The sequence below is a fragment of the Neoarius graeffei genome, chromosome 8 (assembly GCF_027579695.1).
Source record: "Neoarius graeffei isolate fNeoGra1 chromosome 8, fNeoGra1.pri, whole genome shotgun sequence".
Classification (NCBI taxonomy): domain Eukaryota; kingdom Metazoa; phylum Chordata; class Actinopteri; order Siluriformes; family Ariidae; genus Neoarius; species Neoarius graeffei.
This window is the reverse complement of record NC_083576.1, coordinates 11,179,875-11,193,457: the sequence shown is the minus strand read 5'-3', so window position 1 is coordinate 11,193,457 and position 13,583 is coordinate 11,179,875. Positions and strand designations below refer to the sequence as shown.

Here is a 13,583-nt window from a genome sequence, read left to right as displayed (position 1 = left end):
AACACTTTTGGCTGCCCTCGAGCTCCTAAACAGCGTCACCGTTCATGCTTTTAATGACTAATCTAGCCGGCTAATTCATAAAAAAAAGGTTTTGCGAACAGTCCAGTTTGCATATGTAATTAGGGAGTTAAGCTTCAGGACATGACAGGGGTGTTGCACATCATCTGAGACAGCTGGGGAAAAATATTGTAGTGTTTATAACTTTAAAAATTATATACATACTGCATCGGACTGCTTAGGATGAGCGAGCATGTTAAGTTGAAGATGAAGGGCAGCGTAGTGGGCGTAGACGACGACTTTAATTGTATTTAACCGAAATCACCTTTGCGTTTTAGAATTCTTAAGTGTGTGTAAGTAAGTCAATCCATGTTTTTTACCTCAGAATTTCTGGCTCACAGCTCCAGTGGTTAAAATTCTACTTGGCTTGCTACCAAAGCTAGTATTTTTACCTCAGGATTTCTTCGCATTCTCCAGATAGCTGGCTAAATCGCTCAGTTATACTTTGCTAAATAGCAAAGATCTTTTTTATTTATTTATTTCCAATTTCAGGATTCTTTTTAACTGAAGGGTCTTCATCTCGCTGGCTAAAATGGGTTCAGATTGTACTTGGCCAGCTACCAAAACTTATTTATTTACCTCATGATTTCTTCGGAACCTCCAGCTAGCTGGCTAAAAATGGTAACAATTTGACTTTGCTAAGTAACAGATATTTTATGCCAGGATCTTTTTTTTTTTTTAGGAACTTTCATTTAACTGGCTAAAACTGATTAAAATTTATCTAGCTAATGAGTAAATCTAATTTTTTAACGTTAGATTTGTTCAGAATATCCAGCTAGCTGGCTAAAATGGTTTAAATTTGTACTGAACATTTTGGTTCAGAATTTGCTGTTCTTAAATGAGCTTTACCAAAAAAATTTGACTTGACTTGCAAAACACCCCCCCCCCCCCCCCCCCCAAAAAAAAATAAATAAATAAATAAATAAATAAATAAATTGTCAGTAGGTTCCAGCCAGTTTGCAAGAATGGTTCAAATTGGACGAAGAAAAGCTAATTAGTGTTTTTTTTTTTTTTTTTGTTTTTTTAAAATTTACTTTTACCTGAGGAATTTTCAGAAACTTCCAGCTAGCTGGCTACTTATCTAGCTAGCAAACGTAGTGTTTGTTTGTTTGTTTTAAATAAACTTCAGGATTTCTTAGGAACCTTTAGCTAACTGGACAGAATATTTAAAATTCTACTTATCTAGCTAGGAAGTTAATAATTTTTTATTCCATTATTTGGTTTGTTAGGAGCCTCCACATACTTGGTTAATAGTTAAAACTAGGCTAGCTAGCAAAATGTTTTAAACTTTGACAACTTGGGAATCTCTGACTAGCAGGAGAAAAAAGGTTTCTTGGTCATAGCTTTCTTAAAATGTTAATTATTGAATCCAAGTTCTCTTTGCTTTTAAGAATTTCTATAGATTTTGCATATTTGCTAATTATATTGCATATTTTTGAATGTAGATTTACATACTTGCCAACTTTTTCAAAATTCTCATGGGGAGAAAAGTGCGTGAACGACATTTTCAATAGAGATCTTGCAGTCACGTGACCGGAATGTACACAGCCGCCATGTTGTCGGTAAAAAACACCGCTGAATACTGCTGCACTCGTGTACAGAAATGGATCAATTTCAACCGACGGACTACACGGCTCATTTTTCTAATGAACAGATAACTAGATATATGTCTAAAATAAACGATCTACAGATTAGTGACCCTTATGGCTTACCGGACGGAGTTTTCACGACCGTGTCAGTGGATGTTGAACTGCCAGCGGAATACCCAGACGTGTATAATTACCTCATTAACTTTCCCTCGCTGTTCAGTGGTGAAGCGCTGCGTGCTTATAAATCTCTGGACAGTTATCTTTATAGAAATTCAGGATTTGTCAGCGACTCAGATGTGGCATCTTGTAAACAAGAAAATAACAATCCTCATTGGACGGGTAAGTCACTTAAGTATTGAGTATAGCACTGACCAGCCGATAATAGAATAAGGTAATTCCAGCTGTAATTCCAAATCGTCTGTCTTGTTTACCATGGATCTGGCGTTGGAGAGGTAGAGGCTTAGCAGTGGAGGTTTGAGTAGCTGTTTTCTGAGCTTAGTCAACAGGCCGGCTCTGCAGCCTCGCTTTTGCTTCCGCTCCCGACGCCGCCTCCTTCGCTTTGCTTCCGATAACAATCCACGGAGACCCCGCTGGTCTCGCTATCTCGTCCGGAATGTTGTGCATGCGATGGAAATCGCTACAAACCGTCATTTTCTGCTGGAAACCAATGTCCAGTAAGTCCATACGGTTGTAGTGGATATTGAAGTCCGGTACAGACGAACAACGCAAAAATACACACAAAAAAACATAAATGTGCACAGGTAGGGAGAGCTTGTAGCCGCAGCCGTTGTCGTAGAATTGTATATAGTAGGATTTTCCAGAAGAAAAGGTAGAAATAAAAGTAGAACCAGAACCAGAAGTAGAAGGCGGAAATATGGCGTTTGACCGACAAGATGGCGTCTGTCACAATCTGGATCGGCTGTGACGTCACATGCAAGTGCTCCATTGGACGAGGGTATGATGCACGGTTGAAGTGATAAACAGTGGATCCCGATTAATTGCAAACCATTTGAAATTTATACAATTAAAGAGTTTTTGAATGGTTGATATTGTTCTATCAGTTACTCCGGGTTATGGGATTCATGTATCAGGCCTGAGAGAGCTCAGAGTGGGAAATCTGAAATAATACTCTGGTCTTGAATTTTAATATAATAACAATGAAAGGGAAGTCTTTAAATCAGAGTTTGAGCTGAAAAATCTCCTGCCTGAATATTGTATACATACAGAAGAGACCCACACAAGTGATGCTTTATCAGAAGAATGTTTTTCATTTCACTTGTAAACTTTCACTTAAAACTTTCAAACATTAAATTCAAAATAGCACTAAGACACGACCACACTATTCAAATACACTCAAACAAATTCTGTCATGCAAAATTTCACTCAACACTTTTAGAAGTTGTACAGTTTTTCTGAAATGGTATAATTTTTTTCCACCATGGCTGATGCTAAAATTTCTGCAACACAACTGCAAAAAGAAATTCAAGAGTTAAAAACATTTCAATTTGATAATTATATTTCATTGATACAGCGGTGCAGATCCTACTGTATATGCAATTTAATTATACTTACTACAATTTCAATGTCTCATAAGTACTTGTACAAACGATCAACTATTTTTTTTTTTTTAATTTAAAAAATAAGATATTAAGAATTTACATCAAAGGGTGTGAATGACCTATTGTAGTTTTGAAGAATATGTAATTTACCTGCTTTTACCCCACCATAAGAGTGGGATAATTGAATCGCAATTGAATAATTGGGATAAATGAATCGCTTTGTAGTCTTGCCTTGCAAAATGCGTTGGTCTGGCTGGCTGGTCAAACATTTGCTTATCCGTGGAAATTCATTCTCCCGTGCAACCTGGTATTTGCATTCATGTTTGGTATTGGGTTTACTGGCCATGATGAATAACTGCTTGTAAAAAATGTCGGACAGCCTGGGTGAATCCTACATTACGGAGGTGACTGTCGTTCTGTTCGTTGATTGGTTAAAAATCAGTTGACGTCAGCAGTGATCGTATTTAACAAACACGAACGGGAGGCAGGAGACGGAGGCTAAAATCGGGAGCCTCCCGCCGAAATTGGGAGGGTTGGCAAGTCTGGGTTTATTTTTTACCTCAGGATTTCTTAGCCAGCTCTAGATGTTAATGAAACTGCAATTGAAGACTTTTGTTACTGTATATGCTGTTGAATGGAAATATTAAATAATGTATTCTGAGATGTATATTTTGTTTGCTCACCATGTTCCTCGCAGGTTCTGGAGCTGAATCAAACACACGCGAAGGCATTGTTCAGGAGAGCACAGGCCTGGCAAGGCCTCAAGGAGTTCAATAAGGCCATGGTAGGAAAGATGATCGCACACACGGTGTGTTCTTTATATCTTGGTTGTTCACATGAACACGCCCCAAAACCTGTGCTGCTCATTAAATTGTTCAGTGCACTTCACTTCAAACGTGTTGACACCAAACCCCTCACACACACACTCTCTCGCGCGCTCTCTCTCTCTCACACAGAGTCTGGGATTCATTTTAAATTGGATAGTTTATTATTATTATTCAGTAAACTCTGATTATATGCCGGAGTGTCTTATATTAATGGGCTCGCAGGGCTAAGCCCCTCTGCTTCTCAGAGATAAAGTTATCAGTAGGTTTTATTTTGACATCCAGGTGTTATTTTCTCTGAACCGAGCGCAGCATCACAACTTCTTTTTTTTTTTTTTTTATAGCAGACAACCAAATATTTCTTTGATTTGCCAGTTGATGAAAACAAACATCTCTCATTGCTGCTGATTGTTTCAAATGAAAATATAGAGATCTTGCAGTCACGTGACCAGAAAGTACACAGCCGCCATCTTGTCGGTAAAAAACACAGCTGAATACTGCTGCACTCGTGTACAGAATGGATCAATTTCAACCGACGGACTACACGGCTCATTTTTCTAATGAACAGATAACTAGATACATGTCTAAAATAAACGATCTACAGATTAGTGACCCTTATGGCTTACCGGACGGAGTTTTCACGACCGTGTCAGTGGATTTTGAACTGCCAGCGGAATACCCAGACGTGTATAATTACCTCATTAACTTTCCCTCGCTGTTCAGTGGTGAAGCACTGCGTGCTTATAAATCTCTGGACAGTTATCTTTACAGAAATTCAGGATTTGTCAGCGACTCAGATGTGGCATCTTGTAAACAAGAAAATAACAATCCTCATTGGACGGTAGGGTTGGGCGGTATTACGGTAAGAAGGTATCCCGAGGTATCCAAAAGTACCAACGGTATCGGTCTCATTACCGTCATTTTAAAAAAATATATAATATCTAAATAAATATGGAGTACATGAGGTCATAATATAAAATAATAAATTGAAGATCATCCCGAATAACTGTGTGATCGTATTTTCACTAATTCTATCAATTTCCTAAAGAAGTTCTCATCGCGTGCAGGGTTGTTTATGTCGTTACCATGGCAACCCTGCTTGACATTTGGAGTCTGACAGAAAGCTTCGCAAGAGACTGAGACCGGGGGTGTCATGGCTCAGATGGCTAAGGCACCGTACCATAAATCCGGGGACCCGGGTTCGATTCCGACCCGAGGTTATTTCCCGATCCCGTCTCTCTCTTTCCCCCGCTCATTTCCTGTCTCTCTATACTGTCCTATCTAAAAAAAAAAGACTGAGACCGCAGTTGAAAGATGGCAAGTCAAGATAACGAGTTAGTGGCAAAAAAAAATACAACATCGGCAGTGTGGCAGTATTTTGGTTTCAAACCAAACGAAAAATCTAATATGTCCCCTAAGGCACACCATAGCCTGGGGTACTCCACTTCCACGAGATCTCTCCAATGAGTTGTGTTTTGAGTAGGTTACATGAGTAACAACAAGGTAAAATAATATAACGTATGACATTTGGGATGTGGGTAATAAACGTTTGAAATGTCATCTACTGAAGAAACGGAAGAAAACATCGTAGCGTAAACTGTTCGGTTTCTGGTGGGAATTAGCAATGCGCTTGCTATCTTTGTTGGGTGTGTTAAACCGTATGGATTTAAGTGGAATAATTGTAAGGAGTTATGTGATCAAGACAACGTTTTAAGCAAGGTAAGGCCATTTGATTATTAATTTCCCCGCCATGGCATGACGTGGGCCCATATGATTTTGCCTTGTGCAGCTATCACGCATTTGAATTAGGTTCGCCTCATTTGCGCTGAAGAATATGGTTTATCGCGCAGTCTAAACGGACTTGGGTGTTGGTTGATTCTTTTTCTTTTTTTTATTTCCCATGCTTGAAAGGGTATGATCCTGCTCATCATGTACTTTTTTTTGATGGAGCAGGTGAAATAGTGCTGCAAATGGCGTTTCAACGCAGACATGTGTAAACGACAGTTGAATGCTATTTTCAAGATGAAGGAAGAGTTGCGTGAGGCTTTGAAATATCTCTTAATCCATTCATCAATGCACAAAATTCGCTTTGCTGCTTAATCCATACCACAATGCACACAATTCGCTATGCTGCTTTTAAATAGTACATTTGAGGCATAGGCGCACGTTACACAGTAGGCCGAAACAAAATATTTTTTTCTCGGTAATACCGTATACCCTGGGAAAACACAGAGACAGTTTAAAGGTATCAAAACTTGGATACCGCCCAACCCTATTGGACGAGTAAGTCACTTAAGTATTGAGTATAGCACTGACCAGCCGATTATAGAATAGAATAAGGTAATTCCAGCTGTAATTCCAAATCATCCGTCTTGTTTACATGGATCTGGCGTTGGAGAGGTAGAGGCTTGGCAGTGGAGGTTTGAGTAGCTGTTTTCTGAGCTTAGTCAACAGGCCGGCTCTGCAGCCTCGCTTTTGCTTCCGCTCCCGACGCTGCCTCCTTCGCTTTGCTTCCGATAACAATCCACGGAGACCCCGCTGGTCTCGCTATCTCGTCCGGAATGTTGTGCATGCGATGGAAATCAATGTCCAGTAAGTCCATACGGTTGTAGTGGATATTGAAGTCCGGTACAGACGAACAACACGCAAAAATACACACAAAAAACAAACGTGCACAGGTAGGGAGAGCTTGTAGCCGCAGCCGTTGTAGTAGAATTGTATATAGTAGGGTTTTCCAGAAGAAAAGGTAGAAGGCGGAAATGGCGTTTGACCGACAAGATGGCGTCTGTCACAATCTGGATCGGCTGTGACGTCACATGCAAGTGCTCCATATGGCCCTTTTCCACTACCCTTTTTCAGCTCACTTCAGCCCTGCTTAGCTCCCAAAACTCGCACAGTTTTGGAGTGAGGCTGAAGCGAGCCAAACCGAGCTGAGTGGGGCTAGGGGCGTGAGGAGACACTCCCCTGTGCACTGATTGGTGAGGAGGAGTGTCCTCACACGCCCCGCGAGCACGCTGGGATCTGTAAATACCGTAAACCCGGAAGAATTACGAGAATTTCTGAAGCCTTATGCGCCTCGCCTCATCTATACGCTCTTGCCAGTATCTGTTGGCGTTGTCGGTGACAACAAGCCACAGCACCAAGACCAGCAACACTAACGACTCCATGTCCTCCATGTTTATTGTTTACTATCTGGGTCGTGAGACTACCGCTTAAAAGATCACTGATGTCACTGTTTGCGCCGCCTAACGACATCACGTGACATCCACCCACTTTCGCTAACTCCACCCAATGTGTCCACCCACTTCCAGCCAGCACGGTTCAGCGCGGTTGTAGTCGAAATGCAACTCCAACAGCCCCGCTCAGCTCGACTCAGCACGGCACGGCTCAGCCGCGTTGTTAGTGGAAAAGCGGCAATAGAGACAGTTTTAAAAGACCGAAATTGGAAATGTTTGGCTCTCTACGTTTCTGATATGTTTTCGAGCTGATCAGTTTGCAACCTTAAAGATGCTGAAGCTTGTGGCCAGAAAAGGGGGCAAAATATATTATCTGCTGTATTGCATGGTGGGAAAAATCATCTGAGGCTAAGACCAACAATTAGAGTATAACGCAGGGGTTCCTAAACTTTTTGGGCAAAGGAGTCCAAATGGATACTCTGGAATTTTTGTGACGCCAAGATATAATTATTTTTTTTTCTTAAGTCCAGATTTATAATAAGACTATTTTGATGGGTGAATGTTTTATGTCAGTAATATAGGTGTGTAAGGGTAAGTGACTAAAAACCAGAGGTTTTGCACAGTGTTTGCTCGTTTGCTGCGTCTCTTCCGTACATCCAGAAGATTTTAAAAGCGACATTCATTGGCTGCACGTCAGAGTCAAAATCAAACACGCAAAAGAGCTCGGTTTCTCTTCAAACTTTCCATCACTATCATGATTGTTGTCATGACCTTTTGGTATCAATGGAAATAACAGCTTGTGAGCGTCACCAAGATGGCCGCCAAGTGGACACACTTTACTAGGACTTTTTGGTGTAGCACATTAGCACAGCTTTTCTCTCTTATTGGTCCATTTGCTGAGCCTAAATCAGAGTGAAATTGAGACTTCTGATTTGGTTTCAAACTGCACATAATTTAAGCTGTGTTCACACGTATACCGGTACGAAAGTGGTATAACTGTATCGATACAAAGTATACCGGTACAGTTTAGTGCATCTGTCCACACTAGCGAGAAATCTTTGTGGTTTTCTTTCACGGTAGTTGAAATGCGCGTGCGTGAAATGTTTCCGTGGTTACCGAGTAACTTCCTTCCGAGAATATGGCGGATGAAACAACGTATGTGCTTTTTGTTGTCAATGTACAGTCTGTATTTCTGGTGGTCATTTATTCAGTCGAATCGTATAAAACGCGCGAGGCAGTTGAGAAAGAAACAAAGAAAACAAATCTCCCTTCACTATTTCTTCTTCTATACCCAGAAGAAGTAGGAATGGTTCATTGCGCATGCACATTATATTTGTATCGATACAGAGCCGCTTCATCTGTCCACACTACAGCGAAGCGCTACGGCAGATTCTACCATAACAGAGGCCAGTTAAGTCCCATCTCCTTAAATTGCTGAATTGATTATTTTGATCATTCTATTAAGTTTTTCTAGTAGCATTTGGGGTCTTGGACATTCACAGTCAATTTTAGGACAGTAGTCCTGGTAACTAATTAATAAAAGTCTGACATGACAGACATGCTAAATGACAATAGAAACACATCGGTTTCTATCATCAAAATCTGACCGACAAACTAACGTCTACCATCATATTCTGACAGACACTCATAGCAACGAAAACTGTTTCTTACATTATTAATCTGACAAATTTAGTAATATTAAATACCTCATCACTAGAACCAAATAATAAAATAAAATATTGAAATAAAGAGAATTTATTTTCAAAATTGAAATAAACAATAACTGTCAGAACAGTGACGATAGACACGACTGTGTCACTTTCGCGGGGAAATAACACATTGAAACGGCCTGTCGGCTGAAAGGGTCGCAAGCGGCTCTGATTTATCTCAACTTACGATAGTTTTCCTCCAGAAAAATTTAAATATGAATGCACAAATATATTCTCAATGTTTCTATCGTCAAAAACTTCTATCGTCAGGATAGCTGACTGAAAATCTTACCTTGATTTATTTGATGAAATCTAGCTGTCAGAACTCCAAGTCTTGCCCGGAAGTAAATGTCTGCTGTCACAAAAATCACGCGCAGTAGAATTTCCTCTCTGCGTCAGTCAACATGTGCGTGGCGAGGGCTTGAATTTTGCTATCGTCAGGTGCGTTTGACTGACAGACTGACGATAGCATTTTTTTTAAAAATAACTGTGGGCTTCTCTCGTGAACGAAATAGATCAACAGCGAAAAAACTATTTCAACTCTATCTGTTGACACCCAAAAATGATAAAGCCTGCTTCCACACGATAACTACCAAAGATCCATAATGGCCGAGTCTATCGTCAGGTCATCTGACAGAAATTCACTGACGACAGCAACAGGGATAATGAAAGGGATTTTTAAAATGGGAGTTACGTCTGTCAGATATGTCAAAGAAATAGAACTTTATTCTTTAAAAATCTTTTATTGATATACTCAGTGTATTTTTAAATGACGTGCTGTTTTAGAAGACCAAATACCATATTTTCAATCTTGAAAATATTACCTCACTGAAAAAAGGACAAGAAAAATTTCTTATTTTGTGGGCAAGTGGTTAATGGATCCAGTTACGGTAGAATCTGCCTTACAGTAGTGATACTGTACCGGTACGAAACCCATACATGTGGGTTTTGTACCGATACAGTTATATTGCTACAGTACCGGTATAGTTGCTAGTGTGGACAGGTGTTGCAGTACGAAAGTAGTATCGTATCGGTACAAAATCCCTAGTGTGGACAGGGTATAAAACAACCCCCCAAAAAAAATTGGCTAAGGGACATGTAGGGCTGAAAATGTACTCAAAACGTTGCCAAGTGTGCGTATAAATCAATCATCCATCATGAATTTGGCTCTGAATAAATGAATGGTTGTAGTTCTATAAATAACAGCATTTTATTTTCTTTTTTTGTTCATCAGTCCAAATATTTAGAACACAAGGCATTTCTGGAGTACCTCAACTCTGTCCTTTTATCCCCCCCCCCCAAAAAAAAAACCCACCAATATAAGAGTCAGACCTCTTTCTCACTGAAATGAAAGCATGCGTGAGTTCACCTCTCAGGTCAGTTGTCCAGGGCCACATCTGCCCATAAAACACCGGAATATGTGAAAGCACTCTTAGCTAAGTGTTTTTTGAAGTCTTAAATGATGCTTGTGTGTACTGCGTCGTTTTGCTTCAAAAGTTATTGCCGATCCAATCTCTATCCAACTTCATTGTTTAAAACATCAGACTCATCTCTGTAGAGCTGTGCTTCTCCTGTGTTCAAGTCTGGCACTGCTGTCTGACCTGTAGTATTTGCTGGAATGATTTTTTTTCCTCTTTTTTTTCCCTCCCCTCTAATCGATTTACAGATCGACCTGAAGAAAGCACAGGAGATTGCACCAGATGACAAAGGTAAGGTGCAGCAGACAGTGTTTGTTAAAGAACAATTCCAGCTTGCTCTCATCCCCAGCGTTTCCTTTAGCATTCAGTCTCCTCTCCGGTTCAGCAACGTGGGTCGTTCCAAGTCTCCGTTATAATCCTCAACCTTCTTTCATTATTTACAACTCCGTGTTAGAAATGTATAAGGCTGGGGATCTCTGGGTCAAGTCATAGATTGATTTTGATTCAGCTTGCTCATAAGTCTCACACTGTGTCTACAGTTTAATTTCCGTTCCCTATTATTAAAAAAAACAAAACAAAAAACTTAGTTCAATCTGAAATTATGCATTTTCATTTAAATGTTAAACATCTAGTAGTGTTTTGTCACTTTCTTAGGGTGTTGGGGTGTAACGATACGCTGTAGCGTAATGCTAAAATGTGACCGCGTCTTGGAAATGTGCAATATCATCATTCTATTAAAATCACATGTTTATTGAAGGCATGCAACGATAGTGTGTGGCAATAAATCGCGATAGAAATTCAAATTCTATCAGGCTGTGTATTTATTTTCTAGCTGTAATTGCATTGTGTAGACAGCAAGGGGTACAACACTGTATAATAGCACAAGATTTGAGCTGTTGACTACAAATAGATTTAAGAAATGGAGTTCTCAGGCTGCTGAAAGCAAAAGAAAATGAAGGTAGGACAAATTCATAACTTCAGAAAAGGCCTGTTAACATTTGATTTTTAATGAGTATTTTAGTTAATAGGTTATTTTACTCCGTTTACAAGTTTTGTGAGAATCAAATCGTGACCCAAGTGTATTGTTCCACCCCGCAATGGAAGTAAACAGAAGCTTGTCAGTCATGATCGGTGTGCGTTCAGCCCCTACATTTGGAAAATCAAGAGCACTTACAGGTTATATGGGTGATTCTCATGAAGCTGCAGTGAACATGTCCAGGACGCATTTTCCAAAATCAATACCGTATTGGCCCGAATATAAGACGACCCTGAATGTAAGACGACCCCCCCCCCCCCCTTTTCCAAGTTCATCTTTGGGGAAAAAGTTTTCTGAAGACCAAATGTTCATTCCTATAACGCGTATTTATTTCAAAATTCTGTTTAAAATTAGAGGCTTTTGTTTTTCACATTTAAATAGAGGTCATTTCAGTCTCATTTCCGTGAACACTTTTCATAGAAGTAAAAAAAGAGGCTAAACTGCAGGCTACTAGACAAGCCAAATTAAAACATTTTAATTGCATTAATTCAACAAATTTGTCAGGTTTAGATTGAAAGTTCATAAACTTCAGAATGTCAATGCATTAACTTCCCATAGCCTACGGGTATATGGAATAAATTTGCAGAACAGTGCAAATGTTTTAAACAATACATTAAGGTTTACAATAATAAACAACTGAAACAATGGAAAGGGTAGTTTGCTAAATTACAGATCCTCAGCCTCACTTTGCTCACTCTCACTGTCCTCACTTTCGTTTTTGGCGGCATTTTGTCTAGTCCGCGAATTTAAGACGACCCCCCTTTTTAAGAGCTATTTTTACAACAAAAACACCGTCTTATATTCGAGCCAATACGGTACTTAATTCACAAACTCTATTTTGTGTAAAGAAAATAGGGAGCACTGTATGGACAAATGGTTTATCATATAAACTAATTTTTATATCAAACAAAAAATCTATGGAAATTCTCATTATCGTTATGTCTGCATCCCTTTTTTTAATGTTTACTTTAAATCATATAAAAATTCCTAATTATATAAAAAATAGTGTAAAGTTATTTTAAAACATCTATATTTATGCACAATATTAATATTTTTTGTGTTGAACAAAAAAGGTACTGGATTTTAAACAAAATAACTGTGTCTGCACCAAATGTTTCTCATTACCGTTTCATGATTTCACCCCCGGGCGGCACGGTGGTGTAGTGGTTAGCGCTGTCGCCTCACAGCAAGAAGGTCCTGGGTTCGAGCCCCGTGGCCGGCGAGGGCCTTTCTGTGCGGAGTTTGCATGTTCTCCCCGTGTCCGCGTGGGTTTCCTCCGGGTGCTCCGGTTTCCCCCACAGTCCAAAGACATGCAGGTTAGGTTAACTGGTGACTCTAAATTGACCGTAGGTGTGAATGTGAGTGTGAATGGTTGTCTGTGTCTGTGTCAGCCCTGTGATGACCTGGCGACTTGTCCAGGGTGTACCCCGCCTTTCGCCCGTAGTCAGCTGGGATAGGCTCCAGCTTGCCTGCGACCCTGTAGAACAGGATAAAGCAGCTAGAGATAATGAGATGAGATTTCACCCCCCCTATAAAAAGTACACCGTGCCTTTAAATTGATCAGCTATCCCATGATGCATCACTTCAGATACAAGATTCAAAATGGAGACAAGGTCAGTTGCTCACTCTTCTTACTTTGTGATATTTATGTTCATGTTGCTAAATCTGTCCTCAGTTACACTGTCTATCATTACCGTTATGGTTTAATACTCATTACTTGTAAAAATAAAAAATATATTTTATGATTTATCACAATATAAGGCTTTAACATGTGGCAAAGTTATAGGTTGCTAGCATTTCAGGTTATTTGTGGAATTAGCCAAGAGTCTCTCATTAACATGCACTGTGAGGGCAATAAATAAATTAAAAAAAAAAAGTAACTGTCATGGACTGTGCTGTTCATTTAATGGGATATTTTGTGGAAATATTTAATTGTCAAATGTTTAACTCATGATCTAGCTTCATCATTTACTGTAACGGTGATGAGAATTATTCTGGATCATGTAAGCCTCAAATAAGAATAAAATTCCATTAAAATATTTTTCCATTAAAAAAAGATCAACATAGTAAAGTTCACACTATTTTAGGCTCTCAACTTGAAAAAATACTGAAATGAGGTGAAAAACTTTGTTAATGTGAAGGTCTTCATGAGAATCACCCATATAGACCCTTTTCAGTCATGTGACCTTCGTAAACGCGACCGCCATTTTGGACA

At 39.5% G+C, this 13,583-nt stretch overlaps 1 protein-coding gene across 1 annotated transcript in view; it reads left to right on the top strand.

The window, feature by feature from the left end:
- The window catches only part of ppid (peptidylprolyl isomerase D), a 35,301-nt gene that overhangs the window by 20,279 nt on the left and 1,439 nt on the right, over positions 1 to 13,583 (top strand). The window contains exons 8-9 of the mRNA XM_060927284.1: positions 3,903 to 3,989; positions 10,581 to 10,623. Of these exons, the coding sequence (XP_060783267.1) occupies positions 3,903 to 3,989; positions 10,581 to 10,623 (130 nt within the window). The remainder of the gene's footprint in view (positions 1 to 3,902; positions 3,990 to 10,580; positions 10,624 to 13,583) is intronic.